Source organism: Corvus kubaryi, unplaced genomic scaffold, assembly GCF_017639235.1.
Source record: "Corvus kubaryi isolate FWS band 111438036 unplaced genomic scaffold, C.kubaryi_AGA036_p1.0 37398, whole genome shotgun sequence".
Taxonomy (NCBI): Eukaryota; Metazoa; Chordata; class Aves; order Passeriformes; family Corvidae; genus Corvus; species Corvus kubaryi.
Genome location: NW_024581137.1, coordinates 2,197,669 through 2,220,703, shown reverse-complemented (window position 1 = coordinate 2,220,703; position 23,035 = coordinate 2,197,669). Strand labels below are relative to the sequence as shown.

Here is a 23,035-nt window from a genome sequence, read left to right as displayed (position 1 = left end):
TTAGAGGGAATTTAAAATGGCTTGTTCCTTGGCTGTTTGCATTGGGAAAAATTTATTTGTTCTACCAGCTAGTTAGAAAGCTGTTAAAAATGTTGGGAACTGTTTGGAAAAACACCCCTTGCCCACGTCCCTATCCCTGCATCCCTGTTCCCTCTGCCCTGCCTCAAGAGAAACAGGGAGATGGATTCTGCCTGACGGCCCAGGGCTGCTACCGACTCCCTGCCACCTCCAGGTCTCTTTTGTTCCCTGCTCAGGATAGCGCTGGCCAAGCTACCTTTGGGGAAGATTCTTCTCCAAACCTTCTCCCTGTACTCACTTTCCTGGTTTTTTCCACTTCAAACTTGCTCCAAGATGGTGGCAGCATGGCCAGTACCACAATCCCAGCTGCTTCTTCTATTTTTAATTTCCCCCCTCCCCTCCAGTTACACAAGATGGAGAACACCATGTGGCAGCCGTGGCCGTGGGGGCAGCCATTTTGCAATTGCACAGCCCCCCCTCCACCTACTCCCGCTTACGTCACCGTGCCTGGCCCCCTCTCTGTCCCTGGCCCCTCCCATGTGTCGATGAGCATGTTTGTGTTGGGCCCCCCCCCTTCACCAGGAGTCCCCTCCCAGCTGCCGACCCCACCTCTGCCTCCAGTGTCCTCACCCCTTCCATTGGTGACCCCGCCCATGGGACCCAACCCACGGCAGGTTCCTACACTGCCAAAGCTGGGGTGGGGGGGGATGCTTGAAAGCTGCCATCTCGGCCACACCGCACCAGGGGGCCCCGGCTTGCCAGAAGCCCCGCACCCCTGCCAGGCACACTCTCGCCAATTCAGAAGAGGAGAGCAGTGACTTCTCAGATTCCGATGCTGAGTCTGAGGATTACTGGGCTAGGGTGAGAAAGCAGGCAGCCAAAGATGGTAACTGGGACCTGGAAAATAAGGTTGTGCCATACGCTGCCCCAGTTACTTTCACGAGAGGAGGCAGGAATGCCCACTGGGAACCGATACCTTAGCAGCAGCTAAAGGGGCTATGCAAAGCCAGCAAGGACTATGGGCGGGGGTCACCCTATTTTAAAAACCTGCTCCAGGTTTCTCTCTCCACTCTCACCCTAGTGCCCCATGATATCAAAAACATTGTGTCATGCCTGCTCTCTCCTACAGAGTATATGCTGTGGGAAAGAACATGGAAGAAACAGTTGAGAGGGCTCCTACAAACGTATCAAGGAGACCGCACGAAAGCTCATTTAACTATTGAACATTTATGCAGAGAGGGTAACTTAGAGTGGCCCCTGGACCAGGCTCAAGACATCCCTGAGGCTGTCCTCGGAGATATTAAAAAGGCAGTGGAGGAAGCCCTGCTCCAAACCCTGCTCCAAACCTCAGATGATGCCACTCCCACTTTGAACTTTTCAGATGTTAGACAAGGCATAGAGGAGTCTTTTATTAAATTTATTGATTGTTTAAAGAGCTCTATTGAAAGGCAGGTCAAGAATACAGAAGCCCGCAAAGAGATCTTACACAGTTTGGCAATGGCCAACTCAAATGCAGAGTGTAAGAAAATTTGAAGGGCCCTCCCTCTTGACCCTGAGCCCACAATAGATCAAATGATTGAAGCCTGTGCCAAACTAACATCCACAGAACACAAAATAGCAATAGCAGTTTCAAAAGGGGTGGCTGAAGCCTTGGTGGCATCATCCAAGGAAGAGCAAAGATGCTTTAATTGTGGGGAGTTTGGACACTTTCTTAAGGACTGCCAGGAACCTCGGGTGGCCAAGGAATTTCATCGACCGGTGGGATGCCCGCTATTAGACTGCCCAACTTGTCAGCTCCACCATCAACGCCACTCAGGAAACCGCCAGCAAAGCGCGGTACGGCCCCGCGCTACAACATCAAATGCCAAGCCACCTTGCCCTGCCCTGCCTGCTATCCCGAGGTTCTGGAAATAATTCCTGATTATGCCTATGTGGACCAGGAGCTCCAGGTCTCCGAGGCATCCCAACAGGTCCAGGTGGGCACCCGACAGCAGCTGATGAGTGCCCTTTCTATTAAATTTGATAATGAGGGCATGTATAAAATCCCTACAGGACAATGCGGGCCCCCAGATGGCCCAAGAGACATTTTAATTACAGGAAGTGGACTTCTTTATGGGCCAGACGTACTTTATGTTACTCCAGAAGTCCAAATTGTCAGCCCTCAAGATGAAGTTTTTGTGACTGTTTCATGTAGTAAGCCCCCTTGGTTTTTATACAAAGGGATGGCTATTGCCCAATTCTTTCTACTACCACATCATAGAGACTGGATCCCAGAGAACCCGATAGCATGCTGGGTTGAGGTTGTGGGACCAGATAAACCTATGATAGAGTGTGGTCTGCTTAACAGAGGTTCTGAGTTGTATCTTCCAGGAATGGCAGACACCGGAGCTGATGTCACCATTATACCTCGCTCTGAGTGGCCACGGGACTGGAAACTGACTCCGGCTAACGGAGTCATCTTGGGGATTGGAGATGCTGCACTCTCCATGCACAGCAAAGATAGTATCATCGTGGAGGGACCCGAAGGTCAGGTAGCCACCATCAGGCCCTTCGTGGTCAGGTCAGGCATTACCTTGTGGGGCAGGGATCTGTTGTCTCAGTGGGGAGATAGACTAGAAATCCCCAAGCCACCTCGGGATTTTTAGTTGGGGCCACTGAAGAGCACGCCACCCCACCGCTGACATTGAAGACCGATAGTCCAGTGTGGACAGACAAGTGGTCCCTTTCAGCTGAAAAGCTGCATGCTTTAGAGTTCCTCATGGAAGAGCAGCTTTCCAAGGGTCATATAATACCCATCAACAGCCCTTGGAACTCTCCTGTCTTTGTTATTAAGAAACTTGGCAAATACAGGTGGAGACTTCTCCACAACCTTCACAAGATAAACGAGGTCATCGAAGACCTAGGTCCCCTGCAGCCCGGCCTGCCCTCACTCTCCATGCTGCCATGCAAAGGGAGACTTGCAGTCATAGATATCAAAGACTGCTTTTTTAACATCCCCCTCCATCCTCAAGATGCACCCTGGTTTGCCTTCTCAGTCCCATCCCTAAACAGGCAGGCCCCTCTGAAAAGGTACCACTAGCGAGTCCTCCCTCAGGGGATGAAAAACTCACCTTCCATCTGCCAGTGGTACATGGCCCACATCGTCTCACCTATCAGAAAGACTTTTCCAGATGCCATCGTCCTGCATTATGTGGATGATATACTAGTTTGTTCCCGAGATCAGTCCTATTTGGACACTGTTTTATCTAAGACAATAAAGGCTATTGAAGACGCTGGATTTGAAATCCACGAAGACAAGATCCAGTGAACCTGCCCTTGGACCTACCTGGGACTCCGAATCAGTGAGCAGACCATTGTACCCCAGCATCTCACCATCAAAGATAACCCAAAGACCCTCCACGACCTCCACCAGCTCTGCGGGTCCATCAACTGGGTGCGTCCATTGCTGGAGATCACGACAGAGAACCTCACACTGCTCTTCAATCTTCTCTGAGGCAATGATGACCTTGATTCATCCCGTGCCATCATTCCTGAGGCCCAGGAATCCATCACAAAAGTCCAGGAAGCGTTATCTTCCCACCAGACACACAGGAGTGACCCCACTCTCCCGTTCCAGCTCATCATCCTGGGTAAGTCGCCCAGGTTCAATGCATTAATTTTTCAGTGGGACGCTGCGCAGAAAGGTCCATTCGTTATCATCGAGTGGGTCTTCTTACACTGTGAGCTTATTAAGACCATTACAACACCTCAAGAGCTGATGGCTCAGCTCATTATTAAAGCCAGGGGATGCCTCCACACCCTGTGGGGTGTGATTTCACATGCATTTGCCTCCCATTGATGACTGGGATTCTGGACCATTTGCTCCAGAACAATGAGCACCTCCAGTTCGCCCTTGACAGCTACACAGGCCAAAGTTCCATTCACCAACCCAGTCATAAGCTGTTTAATTTGGCTTTCCATTTGGCTCCAAAATCACTCCAAAGTCAAACATCTGTAAAGGCCCTGACCATTTTTACAGATGGCTCGGGGGGATCACAGAAGTCCGTGATGACTTGGAAAGATTCAAAGATGCAGAAGTGGGAGTCTGACATCCAGACTGTTAAAGGATCCCTGCAGATTGCAGAGCTAGCAGCCGTTGTCAGGGCTTTTGAGAGATTCAAAGAGCTGATTAATCTGGTTACTGATTTGGCATATGTGGCCAGTGTAGTTGCTAGAGCTGAACATTTCTTGCTAAAAGTAGTGTCAAACCCAAATTTACACAGGTTGCTTTTGAAGTTAATCTACCTCATCTCCCACCGAAAGCAACCATTTCATAAAATGCATGTGAGGTCACACACCAACCTCCCAGGGCCCATTGCAGAGGACAACAGAAGAGCAGATGCCCTAGCCATCCCTGTGCAGACTGCTAACATTACCTGACATCTTTGCACAGGCCAAGATGAGCCACAGCTTTTACCATCAGAATGTGCCAGCCCTCATGTGCATGTTCCACCTACCGTGCGACCAGGCAAGGGCGATAGTGGCCACATGCCCCAGCTGTCAGCAGCACCAAGTTCCATCACTAGGCTCTGGGGTTAAACCCCAAGGATTCAACAGTTGCCAGTTGTGGCAGACAGATGTGATCCACTATCCGGCAGGCAAAAATACATACACGTGTCCATTGAAATGTTTTCAGGAGCAGTGTTTGCTTCGGCTCATGCAGGAGAGAAAACCAAAGATGTCACCAGGCACTTTCTCCTGGCGTTTGCCATCTTGGGCATCCCAGAACAAATTAAAACTGACAGTGGCCCTGCCTACACCTCCCACAAACTCAGGGATTTCTTCAGTCAGTAGGGGGTGAAGCACAGCACAGGCATACCACACTCCCCTACAGGACAGTCAATTGTTGAAAGGGCCCATGGCACCATTAAGTGGGTCCTCAATCAGCAGTGAGGAGGGAAAGAGACCAGTTCTCCTATTGAGAGGCTCTGTAAAGCCCTTTTCACGATAAATTTTCTAAACTGCTCATCCACAGAGCCAAACGCCCCTGTATTCTGGCACTTCTCCAATTCGGCCCAAGCTAAGCTCAATGAGAAGCCACCGGTGCTGATCAAAGATCCTGAAAGCCAACAAATACTGGGCCCTTTTCCTTTAATAACCTGGGGGAGGGCGTATGCCTGTGTATCAACACTGTCAGGCCCAAGGTGGCTTCCAGGCAAGAACATAAAGCCTTACACTGGCCCAGCAAACACTGCTCCCAAAGACACAGCTGTGCCTGGAGTTGATGCAGAACAACCCAAAGACCAAAGAAGCACAGCCTAGAGATAGAGATGATGCAAATCTCCACCGCAGACACTGACCTGCCGTCCCACAACCAGAGCTGCGACTAGGTCGGTTTTACACCACTAATGTGCTCCCATACCCCTGTTACCATTCCCTTTTTTTTTTTTTTCAGCTTAGTTAATAAAGAAAGGGGAATGTAAAGAGGGAGGGAATGGAAGGCCTCCCCCCCCCCGAAAATTGCAGATTTTTAACTCTGTTTAAAACTCTAGCAGAAACACCTGCCAACCAACAGTGCATCAGGAAACCCAGCATTTGTCCCGCCACCATCCTCTGGATGTTCCCAATACCACTGGCAGCCGAGGCTTGAACTCTACTGCAGCCAAAACAGACCCTGGCAAAGACTACCCCCCTCTGTGAGAGCATCCATACCAGGGTCCAGAGAAAAAATACCCTGAAGGATTTGAAGACTTGTTGGGACAATGGGTTGTGGGTGTTTCTGATTGGTTTTGTTACTTTATGTATGTTTGGTTGTTTGGGGCGTTTGGTTCTGGGATCTCTGGGAAAGGCTTTTTAATTAATACAGAAAAGAGGAGTTGTGGTGGCCAGTTGGACTGTGGTACAGGGACAGAGAGAATTCTCGATAAGACAGTCCCTAATACCAGATAGTTCTGTCACGGTCATGGTGAGGAAAAGAAGCCTCTCCCAGAATGCTATGTTTGGTTATGGTAATCTACCCCAGTTCTGCTTCCCCAGTTGGCTCCTGGTACACCCCCGTACTTAAGCCTGAGTTCTCACGTGTTCTGGGTCATTTGCCTCTAGAAACCTTCACAGGCAGCAGCAATAAACTGCTTTCTGTGGAAATCTATGCAAGGACCCTTCCTATCTCCTTGCCATTGACTTTATTACGGAAGCTATCCGTGCGTTTGTGCATATGCACGTGTGTGAGTGTATTCAGCAGATCCTGCCGAGCAGCTTAGCTGTGGAGACGCTGTTTGGAGATTGCGACACCCCGCGCTCTGGCATGGAACTCCGCAGAGCTGGGCAGCTTAGCAATACAAATCTAGCAGCATTTGGAAGAAGTCTCTGTATATTCATGACCAAAACATGGGTTTCATTTCTTAATCTGCTGAAAATGCTTATCATTTATAAACATTAATAATAGTAGTTCAAAGCAAATTTTAGTTCAAAGCAGAAATACTACATATTTTTGTGTTTTCTATTGAGTTCATGCTTTCCTTAATGTTACTACATTCATTCCTGAAGTTGAAATTCTTCCACAGAGACAAACCTGCCATATGCTCATAAAACCTGATGCCTGGCTAGCATATTCCTATTTCAGAATGTAAGCTTCTATTGAATCAGTGTGCATAAGATGGTTTGAAGAACCATGCTCTCATAATTACATCTTTTCAACAAACAGCTGGAAGAAGAGACAGGTGAATGCTGTAAGGTCCGCTCTTACTATAACAAAATAGTTTTCCAAATTATGAATGGGCAGTTACATATATGTATCACAAAGTCTGCATCTGAAAAAGCAAGCCATGTCTTTGTTTACCTCATTTTCCTCATTTCTTTAGCAAATAGAACTTTACCATTTGTATCACCAAGCAAGTCCCACATTCACTCTCAAACTATGTCAATCCAGATGATAACCGCAGCCCTACTGAAGTGTTATGCTAGAAGACAAAACAGTTTAATATTATTTAAGCTTATATTATTCCTGCTTTTGCTTCTCTCTCAACTTTTAACACCTCCTTTCAGATTAAAAGATTGGAGAAATTTGTCATCTTTTTCACCTAGACCTTTTGCAGTCACAATTTCTTTATGTGCAGCTCTGTACACAGTGTGCAGGTTTTCACAGAGCCACCCATGTTTCCAACACTAGATTAACAGAAGCAGTTCACAACTTTATAGCTGCACATAGCAGAGGAAACTGCCTTTGCTAATGATGTGACAAACCCTGGAGGATTCAAACATCTGTAAGATTCTGTACTGCCTTCTGTAATTTTTTTTACCTGTCCTGAAGAGGTTCCAAACCACCTGAGAGAGGAGTCTAGTCTCCAAGTCTAACCACTGTGCAACTCTTACTAACATACTTAAATTTAAGCATTAAACATAATAAAGATGCAGTTCAGAAATACCTTAAATTTATTCTTTCAATTCACCCCAAATTAAAGTTACTGGAAAAATTATAAGGAAAATCTAGCTTTACTTATGTTTTCTGTTGAAGATATTTCAGTTCTGAATTCAGATAAGAGCAGAGTATCAAGGGCCATTGTCTTGGGGTGACTTTATGATGTGTATCCCATATCGCTGCCCTATGCCCAGAAATTAATTCTTGTGCCTTTCTATGCCTTTAAACTGAGCCTGAGAGGGGGAAGGAAAAAAACCCAAGCAGAACTTTTTCAAAGCAGTTTGCAGCTTGTTCAAGGTCACACAGAGATAGCGACTTCTTTTTCCCAGCCAGCTTTCAGCCAGTTTTTTTCTTTTGGTTTCTTCTTCTTCTTCTCCAGAGAGAGACTGACAGTTGAACTTTTTCTCCCTTCCCTGGAATTTCGGATTTTTCCCTTTTTCCGTGGATTGCTTCAGTATCAGAACACATTGGGAGGACTTTCCACCAAGCACAGAGGGCCTGGCCCTGAGCCAAGCCCCAGCTCCAAGGAGACCAAAGGGAGGACTCTAACACTTTCCCAGGTTTTTTCTTCACAGCAAAAGATTTTATTGTTTAGCATTATTATCCTTTTCCCATGTGTTTGTTAAATAAATAGTTTTTATCTCTTTCCTTTGAGGAAATTCCCCCCCCCTCCAACCTGGTGGGGGGAGGGGTGGTTGTTCCTTCTCTCAGAGGATATATCTCTAAATTTGACCAAACTGGAACAGCCATGTTGATAAGTAAAGGCTGACCATCGCTTTTTAGAGAATAAAAATGTGAGAGATGATGTTGATGACCACTTATGGCTTCTCAAGGACCTTGACAAAAAGCATAATGTTGGCCTGCCAATAGGCTCCCACAGACAGAATAACTGGGACACTGTACTCCCAGTGTTCAGACTATCCAGCTGAGAAATAGGGTGAAATGAAACTGAAATAAACTGAAATGAACTGCACTGGAATTGGTCATTCAAAAATTCCTGAGAGATTTAGGAGAGACTGTTTCTGCAATCACTAAACTTCTCTTTGGGTTTGGTCCCAAATGAGTCAAAACCTTCAGGTGTTCGGGATTTTCTTCACATGAATACTCTCCTCTGGAAACTGTTGGGGCCTCCAGATAATTTACATTTTGCTTTAAAAACAGGACAGACTCATCTGTTCCAGGTATCCTTGTACCTGCACACTGATATTCACAGCTTACAGGTGTGAATGTGAGGTAGCCATGACAATCCTTCCACACCCCAACACTGAATGATCTCCAGCACTGCCCTCCTCTAGGTGACTGCTGTGCATGCTGACAGCAGAGTCATTCAGCCTCTGTGGATAAAGCTCTCATCTCTGGAAAGTGCCGTGCTTGTCAGCCTTCTAGCCCCCCAACCTCTACAAGCTTTAGAATCGGACTGAAGATTAATTAATCTTGTTCAACTTGACAGCTTTTTTATAAAACAGCCATCAAAAGGCAGCACTGCTTGAGATAGCAACAAGGTGGCTGATTATTGATACTTACTGTCACTTCAATCCTTGGTGTCTTTAAGCTCTGTCAATAAATAGATAGGTGCTCGAGTTTTTTACACATCATGAGTCATTAAAATTGAAGTTATAACATGAAATAGAGCAAATTGTTGGTGTCGTTGCCTCATACCAAGGCAAGACCTTGTTACTAAAGCAGAAAGAGATGCAGCTCTGACTCAGTGTGGGCAGGGCCAGCAGAGAGAGCACCCACTCCTACGCATAGATAAGCCACCCCCAGGAGCTCAAGCGACCAGGAGTGTGGCAAACAGAGCATGGTGTATCAGCCAGGGCACAGCATGGCAGTTTGCACAGGTAGGGTGAACAGGAAGGATGCTGAGGCACTGCCAGCTCAAGCAGTTATCTCAGTGGTCATCACCCTTGCCAACAGAGCTCAGGTATGCTGTCCAGTCAGATAAAAGTTTCTTCCACTGCACACACCAGAAGGGATGTGGCAATCCAGAGGGAGCACCCACAAAAGCATGCAGGGTCCAGGTCTTACTCTGCAGGGTGTTCCATAGCCTGGTGCTGCTCTCAGAGGGCAGCAGAGACAACAGCTGTGTGAGGTGCGATCAGGTCAATGATCTGCTCAACCTAGTGGCGAGCTGAGAGATGAAATAGAAATACTAAGTATTAGTGACTGAGGATGAAATTGATGGTGAAGCTGCACTATACCATGCTTTGGACAAATGCGCCCAACCATTCACTTCACAAGAAGCAACAGATCCCCTACCCTCTCACCATCAAGGAGAAGGAAGGGAGCTTAGAGACGGAGGGGAGTAGAAAAGGGTTTCTGGTTGGGGTTGCAGGCAAATCCCTTCTCGACCTACCTCACCTTCCTATGTGCCCTTATACAATACGTATAAGGCCCTAGAATCTGAGCAGGGAAATGAGAATGTGGATTAAGGTTCTTCTGGAATGGAGGGGTTGCCTAGGGCATGGCAGCCTACCACTCACATAACAACCTCCCCAAGTAAGACTTAAAAAAGGGTAGTAGTCATTGGTGACTCCCTTTTAAGAGGAATGGAGGGCCCAATATGCTAACCAGATCCAACACATAGGGAGGTGTGTTGAGCCTCTGTGACCCAGCTAAGGGACACAACAAAGAAACTTCCCAGCTTGGTACTGCCCACTGATTATTACCTTCTACTGGTTTTCCTGGTAGGCACTGCTGAGGTCTGAACAAGAAGGCTGCAGTCAATCAAGAGAGGCCTCAGGGCCTTGGGACAACTGGTCAAGGAATCTGAAACCCAAGTTGTTCCTTTCTGTCCTGCCAATTGAGAGAATGATGGGGCAAGAAACAGGAAAATCATGCAGATGAACATCTGGCTTCAGGACTGGACTTAGCAGCAGAATTTTGGGATTTTTGATAATGAGTTAGTTTATATGACAGAACCTGGCAACAAACAGAGTCCACATGTCTCAAAAGGGATAAAGGATCTTAGGTCAGGACTTACCAGGGCTAGTTGAGAGAGCTTTAATGTAGAGTTGAAGGGGGAACAGGAACATAGCCAGGCTCAACAGAGATAAAGTGTTGGAAGGGCAGAACCATAGCAACCATGCTAGTAGCAAAAGGAAGTTTAAGAGTGAATATCTTAATTGAGCACAAGCAGCCGAAGACATAACCAACATTGGGCATGGGGACTATGGGGCATGTCTTTGCACACCTACTGGGATACTGACACAATCAAATACTTCTATAAAATGCCTGTATACCAACACATGCAGTATGGGGAACAAACAGGAGGAGCTAGAGATCCGTGTTCAGTTAGAGAGCTTTGATCTCATTTCAATTACGGAGATGTAGTGGGATAGCTCAAACGATTGGAATGTTGTCATGAAGGGCTACACCCTGTTTAGGAGAGACAGACCAGGGAGGCACAGTGGTGGAATTGCCTTCTTAGGGCAACAACACTTGGAATGTATTGAGCTCTGTCTTGGGGTGGACGATGAGCAAGCAGAGAGCTTACGGATTAGGAAAAAACACCAGACTAGTAAGGGTGACATTGCTGTGGGTGTTTGCTACAGGCCACCTGAGCAGGAGGACAAAGTGGATAAGGCCTTCTACAGACAGCTAGAAGCAGCTTTAAAGAAACAGGCATTGGTTCTTGTGGGAGTCTCTTAACTACCCCCTGGAGAAGCAACACAGCAAAACACAAACAGTCTAGGTGGTTCCTGGAAAGCATTGATGACAACTTTCTGACACAGGTAGTGGATAATCCAAGAAGGAATGACGTGCTGCTTGACTTTATACAAACAAACAGGGAAGGAGTTGCTGGAGATGTGAAGGCTGGGAGCAGCCTTGGCTGTAGTGGCCCTGAGACTGTGGAGCTCAGTAATGGGCAAGGAGGAAGCAAGTAATTGTCACCTCAGAGTTCAGGACAGCAAACTTTAGTCTCTTCAGGGATCTCCCAGGAAGAATCATATGGGAACAGACTCTGCAGGAAAGAGTAAGAGAGCTGGTTGATATTCCAGGATCACTTCCTCTAGGCTCAAGAACAATGCATCCCAGTGAGCAAGAAATCAGGTAAAGGGAGCAAGAGAATCACATAAATGAATAAAGTACTCCTGTGATTACTCAAGTATAAACAGGAAATACACAGGAGGTGGAAGCATGGTCAGACCATTTTGAAGGAATATAGAGGGATTGCCAGAATAAGTAGAAATAAGACAAGAAAGACCAAGGCCCATCTGGAATTAAATCTGGCCAAGGATGCCAAGGGCAACAAGAAAGACTTCTTCAAATACATCAATAAAAAAAGGAAAAGAAAAGATAATGTGGGCCTGTTACTAAATGGAGGGGGAACCTTGGTAACAGGGAATGCGGAGTGGCAGATCCACCTCACTGGCAAGACCAGCCCTCAGGGATCTCTGACCCAGAAGAATCAGGGTAACAAACTTTGGAAGGAAGACCTTCCCTTGCTCAAGGAGGATTGAGTTACAGAACACCAAGGCAAACTTGATAACCACAAGTACAAGGCAACAATGATGATAAGGGACTGGAGCATCTCTTACAAGGCTGAGGGAGATGGGCCTCTTCAGCCTCAAGAAGAGACAGCTGAGAGGGGACATTATCAATGTCTATAAGTATCTGAAAGGAAGGTGTCAAAAGAGTGGAACCAGGCTCTTCTCAGTGGTGACAAGCAGTAAGAGTAGAGGCAACGGGCAGAAACTGATGCCGAGGAAGTTCCACCGGCATATGAGGAAGAACTTCTTTACTGTGTGGGTAACTGTCATAGGTTAGCAAGCTGAGTCTTGGAAGTGATGTTCTTCTTACAGCTTCCTCTATGACCTGATAGAACCTATCAGATGGCCAGTTTGAATATGGACAATTCTCTAAGCCACTTAAAGTTGTGACCGCCTCCGTGATCCGCACTTAAGAATAGACAACCCCCCCCAGCTCTCTCTCTCTCGTTTCCAGTGCTGGGACAGGTGGCTGCGGGGCCCGAGCAGGGGCCAGTGGGCCCAGCCCCTGCTCGGGCCAGGCTGGGCCAGGCCACGGCTCCAGGATGACCCCCCCAGCAGGGCTGTGGGCAGCCAGAGCAGCTCGGAACCACCCCGCCCCCCCCCCCCCCCCGCCCTTCTCCACTTCGGCCAAGATTTCAGCTAAAGTGACACCTCTGTCTGGCAGAGGTCAGGTGACCAACACCAGTAAGCCACACAGCTGCAAGGCTGAGGTGAGATTAACCCTTTTAGTGCTGTGAAGAGCTGAAAACCTGAGGGAAGAGAAAGAGGAGATGCTTAAAGCTGAAAGTCTGTTGTGAAGCTATGATATATCAGAGTATCCCATTGTAATTTCATGAAGATATGGGGGGTGGAGTGTTCAACTCATAAGCAAAAGCACCTGTGCTGAGATAGGCAGATGCTGACGCAGCTGTAATTTCATGAGAAATTTGGACAGGGAGAGATGGACCAGATGAGGACTTTTGGCTCCAAATGGGAAAGGAGAAACCTCAGTTCCTAGAGATGCTCCCAGAGATAGTTCTAAAGATGAAGATGAGGAAGACCCTTTGCTCCCAGGGAAGAAGAAGGGCCTCTGTTCTTGTTTCTGAACAGCTCAACCTTAAAATTGTACCCCAAAAACTTCAAGAGTAGACCCTCAAAAGCAGTTGCAGGAAAAGCTGCAAGTCGGGGGAAGGGACTCACATGCGAGCAGAGACTCCTCTTCCTAAATGGACTGAACAATATTTGGAAGTGGGCAGCTGTCTCGTTGTGATAATGTTTTCATAGCATGAGCAAGAAGAGACTTCTCTTTCTAAATGGACTGAACAAGGTTATTATGGAAGTGGTAGACAGACTGAACATCTTAAGGGTTGTCTATAAGAGAAAGTTTCACGAAGGATGTCTGGACTTCAGGCGGCTCTCTTGAAAGCTGTTTATTGCATAGGCGAAGTTACAGCATTTCAGGGAGTGGGTATCCAGAGCCAGCCCTACAGCTGCCAGCTCCAGCTGTAGGCATACCTGAAGCCACTTTCTGTTCAAGTTACAAAGCATTAGATACTTTTCTTTGCAGAGTATCTTAACACATAACAACCAATAAGCACCATACACAATACCTTTACATTTGCCTATAGCCTATCATAGCTACTACCATCACCATATTATAGTCATTATTATCCAATCACAAGAGTAAGTTACAATTTAAGCTTACAGTGGAAAATTCTTAGACCTTTCTTCTTCTTGCTACATCAACATTTCTTGTTTGCCTGCCATATCTCTCTTTTTGGTAAAGACATGTTTTCTATTGACTTATGCTCTTCTTGAGACTTATTTACTTGGTGAAAAACATGTCTTTGTTTGTAATCACATACCTTTGTCCTGCTCCTAAAAATCTCCTTCCAACTCATCTCCAACCTTTGCCTTCTCAGTTACTCATTGATCACTGTTTCAGCAAAACATCTTTTATTCTATATCAAAACTTGCTTTCATTTCTACCTCATCCCCAGCTTCTACATTCACAGACCTTTCTGCCAAGCCTACATACCTTACCAAACTTTCATCCTCCCCAACAGTTGACTTTTTACATTGTCAGTGGGAGAAGGGAGGAAGGTGGGGGGAGGAGGAGAGTTCTGAAGGTATGGTATGATTTTTTTTTTCCCCTCTTTTAGGTCTGTTAATAAACTTCTTTATATTCTTTCAAGTTTGGTGCCTGCTTTGCATTTCTCCTAATTCTTATCTCACAGAAGATAAACAGTAATGAGTATTTTGGACCAAACCGCTACACTAAATTGGTGTTTCCGCCCGGTTACAAACCCAGCCCGCTACAGTAACCACACACTGTATTAGATTGACCAGAGAGGGTGTGGAGTCTCCCTTGCAGAAGATATTGAAGAACCATCTGGACACAATCCTGTGTCATGTACTCTAGGATGATCCTGCTTGAGCAGGGAGGTTGGACCAGATCATCCAATGTGGTGGTCCCTTTCAACTTCACATATTCTGCATTTCTGTGATGCTTTGACTGTTTATTAGTGCAGAAACTTACAGGAGAGTTTGTCACCACAATCCAAAAACATTCACAATATTGCCAGGTGAAAGAAAAAAAATAATTACAACTGCAATCTGAAAGCTGAAGTGCTACCATTCCTGTGGCTTAGCCAGACTAACAAAAAAGCAGCAACAAGCTAATTGCTTTTCAGAATATGAAGAGCTCTTACCAAAACATGTTGGACTGGCCACCCAGGAAATCAAACTCCTTTCTTCATCCATACATAACACAGCATTTGTAGTCCAATTTTTTTTTTTTCATCACTATGCTTAATCGTGACCTACAAAGAGTTTGGTTAGGCAGCCGTTGGAATATAGCTTAGTCTCTGCACCTGCACATTCCTTGAGTATTCCCATGAAAATCAACATGCTGTTGAACTTTGTAGGGCTTAACCAGATGCTCCAAAGCCAATGACTCCTTTCACAAAACTACAAGATGTAAATTACAGCACCATCTCTATTCTGGTGTGTGGATCACACAGTTCTTGCAGTCAGTACCGGATAAGCATTTCTGTCTTCATTAAAAGACAGAAGTGAAGAAGAAGTCTTTATTCAGCACCACTGGAATTTGTATAAATGTTATTAGGTAGCTGAAAAAACCTCCAGGGAAATTACCAGCTCATGTGGAACTCAGTTATAGTAGTATCTGTTTTGATAGAGCAAGGGAAAAAAAAGCCTAGAATTTTAAACCACCCTTTAGCAGACAAAAGAATCAGAATAGATAGATTCCATGTACAGAACTGTTGAAATGTTGTCAGTTTCTTTCACTTCTTAAAATTGTACTTCGTTTTTCATTAAAAATCAAAGTAAGTGCTATCTGCTGTGAATTTTCCCAGAAAGAACAAGTAAGAATCCAAGAAAGAACCACTTCCATCCTATCCACTCATTACTACTAACATCCCAGAGTCTGAAAATCAGCTTCATAAGACAATGGTCTACAAGCCTAGAATGTATCACTGATCAACAAGCCCAAAGAGCACTGTCTCCACTGCATGAAGCATTGTTTCTGACAACAAACTTAAGAGAACAGAAATATTTTTTTCCTCTTTTAAAAATAGCTTGTATTAAACAAGACAGGAATTAAAATAAGCTGAAAACTTGGTTTATGTAAGTATTAGTCAAGTCAGGTTCCAAAGGTTTGAACCTTAATTAATTTAATGCACCACGAAATCTGTATGTGCTGCACAGCAGCTCAGAAATAAGTTATTTGTATATATTAAGAGCAATAACCTCAGAAACACGTAATGATTTAACTATAGCATTTCTATTATATTCAGACAATTGTTATATATCCTCTCCGAAGATATGGTTGTAGCTAGGTGAGGGGGAACATGGGTTTAAGTATTCTCTGAATCAGAATGAAGATTAGGAATAAGTAGTTGCTGATAGTAGTACTGATAAAAGCACTAATATAAAAAAGGTTTTCTGACCAGGCATTGGAGGCTCAGATGTTCAAAGTCCTGCTCTTGTGAGAAAACAAAGCACTTCTGTACCATAATTATTCCCAAAATCTGCCTGAGGGAAAAAAAAGTAAAACCACAACACAAAAAATCCACACCACCTCTTTGGAAATGAATGTACTAAATCTTACTCCTGAGATCTTAGGGTCAGTTTTAATAAGCTAGATGTATCTAATAATGTACCTTTTGTGAAGGTGCGGCCGAAGATTCAGCTGAAGCTGCCTGCTGCCTGGCAAAGATCATCTGATCAACAGCGATAAGCAAATTCCAGCTGTGGGGCCTGGGTGAGATTAACCCTTTTTAAATGCTGTAAGTTTTCTCCAGAACAGATGAAGCCTGCAGACATCAATTCTCTCCCGAGAAAACACCATAGAGATACCAAAGTTAGTAAAGAAGGAAGAGCTGAAACCCTGAGGGAGGAGAAAGAGGAGATGCTTAGAAGCTGAAATTCTGTTGTAAAGTTATGGTGGTGATAGACTATGATGTATCAGAGTACCCATTGTAATTTCATGAAAGCATGGGGGGTTGGAGCGTTCAAACTGTACTTGTGAGCAAAAGTACCTATGCTGAAACAAGCAAATGATTGTAATTGTGAGCAAGAGTTCCTGTGCTGAAATAAGCAAATGATTGTAATTGTGAGCAAAAGTACCTGTGCTGAAATAAGCAAATGCTGAAGCAGCTGTAATTTGATGAGAAGTTTGAAAAGGGAGAGATGGAAGTGATGAGGACTCTTGCTCCAAATCGGAAGGAGAAGACCTCTGTTCCTAGAGATGCTCCCAGGGAAGGGGGAGGGCCTCTATTCCTAGAGATGAAGATGCTCCCAGAGAGAGCCTTTGTTTCTGAACAGCTCAACCTTAAAATGGTACCCCAGTAGCTCAAGATTGGACCCTCGAAAGCAGTTGTGGGGAAAGCTGTAAGTTGGGGGAAGGGACTCTCACATGCAAGCAGAGAACCAACCCGGGCAGCTGTCTTGTTCTGATACTGAAGCCATGAGAGAACTTCTTGTGGAGATGTCTCCATAGCATGAGCAAGAGAGACTCCTCCCCCTAGGTGAACTGAAACTGACTGAAAATCTCAAGGGTTGTCCTTTTACATTGTCAGTGGGAGAAGAGAGAAAGGTGGGGGGAGGAGAAGTGTTCTGATTTTTTTTCCTCTTCCTTTTAGTTCTGTTAATAAACTTCTTTATATTCTTTTAAGTTTTGTGCCTGCTTCGCTTTCTCCTAATTCTTATCTCACAGAAAGTAAATAAGTAAGTAATGAGTATTTTGGACCAAACCACTACACCCTAATTGGTGTTTCTGCCCGGTTTACGAACTGAACCCACTACAGTACTCAATGCAATGCATTGACAATGCAAGCAGTCCAAGGGACTCACAAATACACACAAACACAGTGCAACCATTCATGCTGGAAACAATCTTCTTGCAGCAGCTGAAGACCTGAGGCCAGAGAAATGTTCATAATTAATTAAAAATCATGGCAGCAGCAAGGGAAGTGGGGAGAAAAGTACAGCTGCAAACAAACCTACAGTGTCAGCCCCACATTTAGAAAAAAACCTGGGAGCATATTTACCTTCTACTTGTTCTTGTGTCTCACATTATCCAATGCCATTTCACACAGATCAGCACAGAAATCTCCAAATCAGTATTTTTCACTAAACTCTCATAGCTTAAACCCACCCTGTCTGTGACTCAAGCCACCACACTTCAGTTTCTTGTGGCTGTGACACACAAGCACACACATAATCTGTCCTGTCATTGCTGCATTAGAGCCATAATCTTCAGCAAAGGGTGATAGCAAACAGGAATGGTGCCTATGATGCCTTAGCCAATCAAATCATCACATTGGCTTATCTGCCAGCATGCTCAAGGGCTCCAAAGCAAGAAAATTAATCTGTCAAAGACCTCCATTGAGCCTGCCTCCTGCAAGGAAGAAGTAAGATAACTACATCTGGAGGCTGTAATATGGACTCTTAATCAACAGAATTCACATCTTCCTTCAGTCTACTGCAATGGCACAGATTATTAGTAACTCTACAAGCCCACAATTCATTTTGTTATTACAGTATAAGCAAGCAATACAAGTTAGAACCAGCAGATCATGCAGAAGAAACAGTGTGATGTTTATTAGGATTTCACCTTCAATGAAAAATATTTCTGTCCTTACTCAGAAAGAACTACCACTAACATCATAGGGGAGGACTACCATTAGCAGCAAAGGAGATTGGGAGCCGCAGCAGATGGTCCTTCAAAGGGGGAAACAATCAGTAGAACAGCATTTCCCCGGGAAAAAAAAGAAAAAAACTACCAACCTGGTAACAGGAAAATCCACTTTCAAACCCCCTAACAAAAAGAGAGAGATGACTCACAAATACCTTCCAGTCCTCCGCGATTTACTCTTACCTCTGTGATGTTTTCTTATATTTTCTCCTGCAGGAAAAGAACAAAATACAACTGAGATGAGAAGGCTTCACAGGCGAGGAGGAAAAAAGGAGAGGATCAGAAATCAGGAGCAATTCAGTGAAGTCACTTCTGTCATAAGATTGTCCCAAACTTGATGTAGCCTTTCCCTTCTACTAACCTCAGTGGTGGTTGCCACTAAATTCAGGAGAAGAAATCGTGTTTGTTTCTATGCACGTACTGCCCTTTCTTGTGAGAAAGGGTTGCTGCAACTAGGAAAAAAACAATTTTTATTCTAAATGAATAAGTGTCAGAAAACTACTTGTACTTATTAGTTGCAATTTTCATGTCTCTCATCCAACAGATCAGTAAGATAAGATCTGTGAAGATCCCACTCACATGGAGTGATGAAATGTGTCCAACCATATTGTCTGTGGTCACTCAGTAGAAAACCCCAGTGGCTTTAGAACAGTCTCTCTCTAAAAAGAAACTCTAGATCCCAGCAAGTTCTCTACTCCAACAAATTCCACATACCACACCACAGAGCTTCACTTAGTTGCACCTGTCTTGAGACCTTACAAACCTTACCCCAGGACTAGGAATGGTGAGTCAAGATTATGAAGAGTTAAACTTTAGCTAGAAGTTAGAAGCAACTTGTACTGATTGAACCGAAAGATAAGTTAACGGAAAGTTAAAAATTTAGTTAAGAAGTATAGTGCTATTCACTGTTATGTACCTATCTGAAACTTGGCTTATAGTAAATAAACTGTCATAAGGACAAAAAAAGCTAATAGAATGATAACTAGCACCTAGATTGCATAATTAAATACAGGCAGGGGGTATGGACCGTCTCCAGAAGGCTTGCCAAGGCTTGCCCACAATAAAAGGTAGAAAGTTCATGGTAATGAAAAAATCCCTGACTTCATCTTTCAAGACCACTGACTCAAATCAAGACCACCGACCCAAATCAAGAAAAAAACTGTGCATGCACAAAGGACTAGTAACCTCATTTTAATAGAAAGCAGAAATGGAAGGTGCTAAAATATGTATATAATTAATATGTAACACTTTGTAAAATAAATAAAAGGCAAATAACCATGTAAGCGGCTGGCACGTCTCTAGGAGGCAACTCCCGTGCCACCCGCTGGCATAATAAACATACCACTTTCTAACCTGAATTAGTTAAAAAGTTTTTGTCTGTAAATACCGGGTTTTTTAACAATTCAATGGCAAGGGTAGATAAGCATACAGGACCTCTTCTCCACCCCAATACTTACACCACATTAATTACAGCAAAGGCTGTAAACCTCTTACTCTTCTTACCATGGTGCATTTTGTCTTCAACAGCAGGCAATGACACAGGCTGCCAATGCACAGAGTAAGGCAATACACAAAAAGGCAATACATGCCTTTCTGCATAGCTATCTATGTGGCTATACAGTTACCTGCAGGGGTGTATCAGCATTGTATGTTGTTTGTGAGCTGCTGTTTCTGCAGCTGTTTCCAAAGGCTTTGCACAGAGGCTGGCAAAACAGGGCATTGATTTACTTTAACTCAGCTCTGCTTTTATGTTTTAAAGTAAAATTAATGATCTTTAAACTTCACAAGCCGTGACTGAAACAAGTTTCAATGTGGACTGTGATGAGGTATGCCCTGTTACTTAGCAATACACTAAGAAACATTCCCAACATTTTCAATGTGTAGGTAATAGTGTTAAAATAGGTGTACAGCTATTAGCATCAAGTTTGCTTTTCCTTCTCTGATACTACTGTACATGGAAAATTGTGGCTAGGGTGGGCCTAGAAAACCCAAACAAGGAATAATTTTCCTTATAAATAAGAAACACGGCATAAAGGAATGTAGTGCCATTTTCTAGTTAAAAAGAGCCATGAATAATGTCCCCTGACTGTAAAATGTTTCATCCAACAAATATCTTTACAAATTCTACTCGTGGTTGTACCCACTTCTATATTCTGACCATGTTGGAATCATAAAAATACTAAATAGCTGTAAATGAAAAAATATTTCATTTACAATTTACTGTGTGAAGAATTACTTATTTAAACTTGAAATGATGCAAAGGAATAAAAGAGCAAATATTCATAGCATTATGAAGTTTATAGCTTACTGACATTAAGAATGTTGACACATAAAAGCAGAAACAACTGGACAAATCTTACTCTATGAAAATCTTTCATTTTCATTTCAGAAGGGTGAAAAGTAGAACTTTTGTTTTGAAGACTGTGCATTAGGAAGTTTATATTCTGACAAATACAGAACTTCATTATGTTTTCTGGCAAAAAAACCTGCTGAAAATACCCTACCTGATTGGCCATTCCGATCCACACTAATTAAAAGACTATATTCCCAAGAAATCCAAATTTGTTTAAGTTTTCAAATGAAATTATTTGCAAGTTAATTCTTTCCCCTGAGAGGCTCTTATGGTTTATTCCAACACTGCCAGAACTATTTTTCCCTTCACTGGGTAGTGACTTTCATGTAATATTATAAAATGTTTCTCTTTCAGCCATTTGAGCAAAGATACAATTCATTAACTCCAGTCTTAGGGTGTTCTTTACATTTGATTAATCACATGACTTTTCTGATGAGTTACACCTTTAATGTTCCTTTCATTCAAGAATATTTTTAATACATTAGAAAGCTGTACTATCACTGATGACAGTACTAGGTAAAAAAGAATTTGCCTAAGTCATAGAAATTTTAAAAAACATATATACAGTTTTTTATTGTTGTTGTTTCCACACCTGCAGTCCAGTCAGTTAAGGTTTACATGTACCAAGTTAGTGACTGCATTTCCAAGCACTGAATTTGCATTTTACACTTGAAGACAATATAACTAGAGGAATCCTTGTTTATAGATTCAATATCACTACTGTATGCACATACTTTAAAAGGAACACCATTAGCAAATTCTGATATCCAGGAAAAAAGTTCTGTATGCTTGAACTTTCAGCATTTCAAAAACAAGGTCTAACACTGCTACTCACCAACATTACAAAATGATGGTGTTGATAACATATAACTGTTTGTAAATATAGTATTCAGTTTGCTTTTGGAAACACAGTGTCAACATCTATCTTACTTATGGTTACAAGCCACCACTTAGACATGACTACTATTAAATGAGACCATTGGAAACAAAGGAATTAGAAAGTACTTCTTTAACACCACAGCCATCATCAGAGACTGGCTTAAATCAGCAACCATGTGTGCATTAACAAGAGGAAACTAGAGGGGGATGGATTTAGGTTTGCTTGGGTTTGTGGGGTTTTTGTTTGTATTTTTTTGGGGTTATTTTGTTATTTTTGAGGGGTTTTGTATTAAAAAAAAAATATGTGGGACAAGATATCTTGATTTATGTCCCCAGGATGAACCTATGAAGAGAGGAACTAGCTACAAAATTGCTTTTAGCAGATGCTCTAGGATAAACCTGGAAACAAGCACCCTTCCAGTCAAGCTCAAGGGACTTCTGATTTTTTGAAGAAACCCAAGCTATACCTCCTTCCCAGGAGAGAAAGAATGAGAGATTTAAAGGAGGTAATGTTACAGGTTCCCACATCTGTGGGCTATCCTGTGCTCATGCCTGAAAAGAGGTTTGTTGGTATTACCAAATCTGTGTAAGTTTCTTTTCTCACTGCACACATCATGCTCGGACTGCCACATCCACTCAGTTCCTGCTACCTGCTGTGGAATGTATTATTCAGAGGTTTGTATTTAGCTTACACTAAAAATAATTAATTAGAACAAAGTAGATTTCTTTTCATGCTGAAGAGAATTAGCAGGTGACTCACACTAGGTAGGCCCTATACAACCAGTGTAAACTAAAAATAACTTCACTGAACTTAATGCAGTTACATGTGCACAAGTGTAATATGAAGTAAGTGAATCCTAGTACAAGACAGCTGCTAGAGCCTAATTTAAAAAAAAAAAAAACAAAACCAGTAAGACACTTAAAAATAGATATTTTGTAATTGAAGTGGTGGGTAAGATGAAATTTTTTAACTCAAAAACCATAAAGTTAACAAGAATGTTGAGCCAACTATTTCAGTATCTCCTCTTCTGAGGATGAATCCTTCTTGTAGCCAGAGAAATAAGACAGTATACTGGCCCAAAATAAAATTAGGACAGATTTTTGGAGGTAATTAATCATCAAGAAGATGTAGCTAACTACAGCTGTATGGCCACTCAATTCCCATTGAAATAAATAGACATATAAAATTTTTCTTTGTGCTTTGATGCTCTTCAACTTCTTCAAGGTTGTCTGTTCTCAGGGTTATGTTTCTACTTTTGCCATTTAATTCCAGTGCACCTCAGCCAAATTGCTTTTTCCTGTACTTTCTCTTCAGAACTTTCCCATTTGTTAGCTCTTCAGGGTTGTGGTTTTAGCTATACAGGGTTTTGCACAACAATTCATGACTTGAGCCCAAGTAACAATACATTTGAGTTTTTGCAAAAAAGCTCCTGGCCTTCCTCTGCACTTAGGAACCTGGAAATGAAGAGAATACAATAGGAACACACAAAATCTGTGCCTGCACTTGGTAGCAATGTTCTCAGACCTTAGTCTTCTGAGAGAGTTGAGTGAGTTAATACAACTGAGTAGGTACAGAGAAGTGAGGACAGAAGGGTTGGGGGAATTTAGTAACTCTATCAGCTGACCTGGTTTTGCCCCATAATCATACAACTCATAATATCAACTACCTATGTGAATTGCTATTTCACTCCTACACA

General features: G+C 43.4%; 1 protein-coding gene across 6 annotated transcripts in view; it reads right to left on the bottom strand.

Moving 5' to 3' along the window:
* PDE1C (phosphodiesterase 1C) overlaps positions 1–23,035 on the bottom strand; it is a 333,742-nt gene that overhangs the window by 188,758 nt on the left and 121,949 nt on the right. Inside the window, exon 2 of one of the 6 annotated variants that reach the window (XM_042044346.1) lies at positions 18,290–18,316. The exons of the other annotated variants lie outside the window; for them this stretch is intronic. Coding sequence (XP_041900280.1) covers positions 18,290–18,316 — 27 coding nt within the window. The remainder of the gene's footprint in view (positions 1–18,289; positions 18,317–23,035) is intronic. 6 annotated transcript variants of the gene reach the window in all.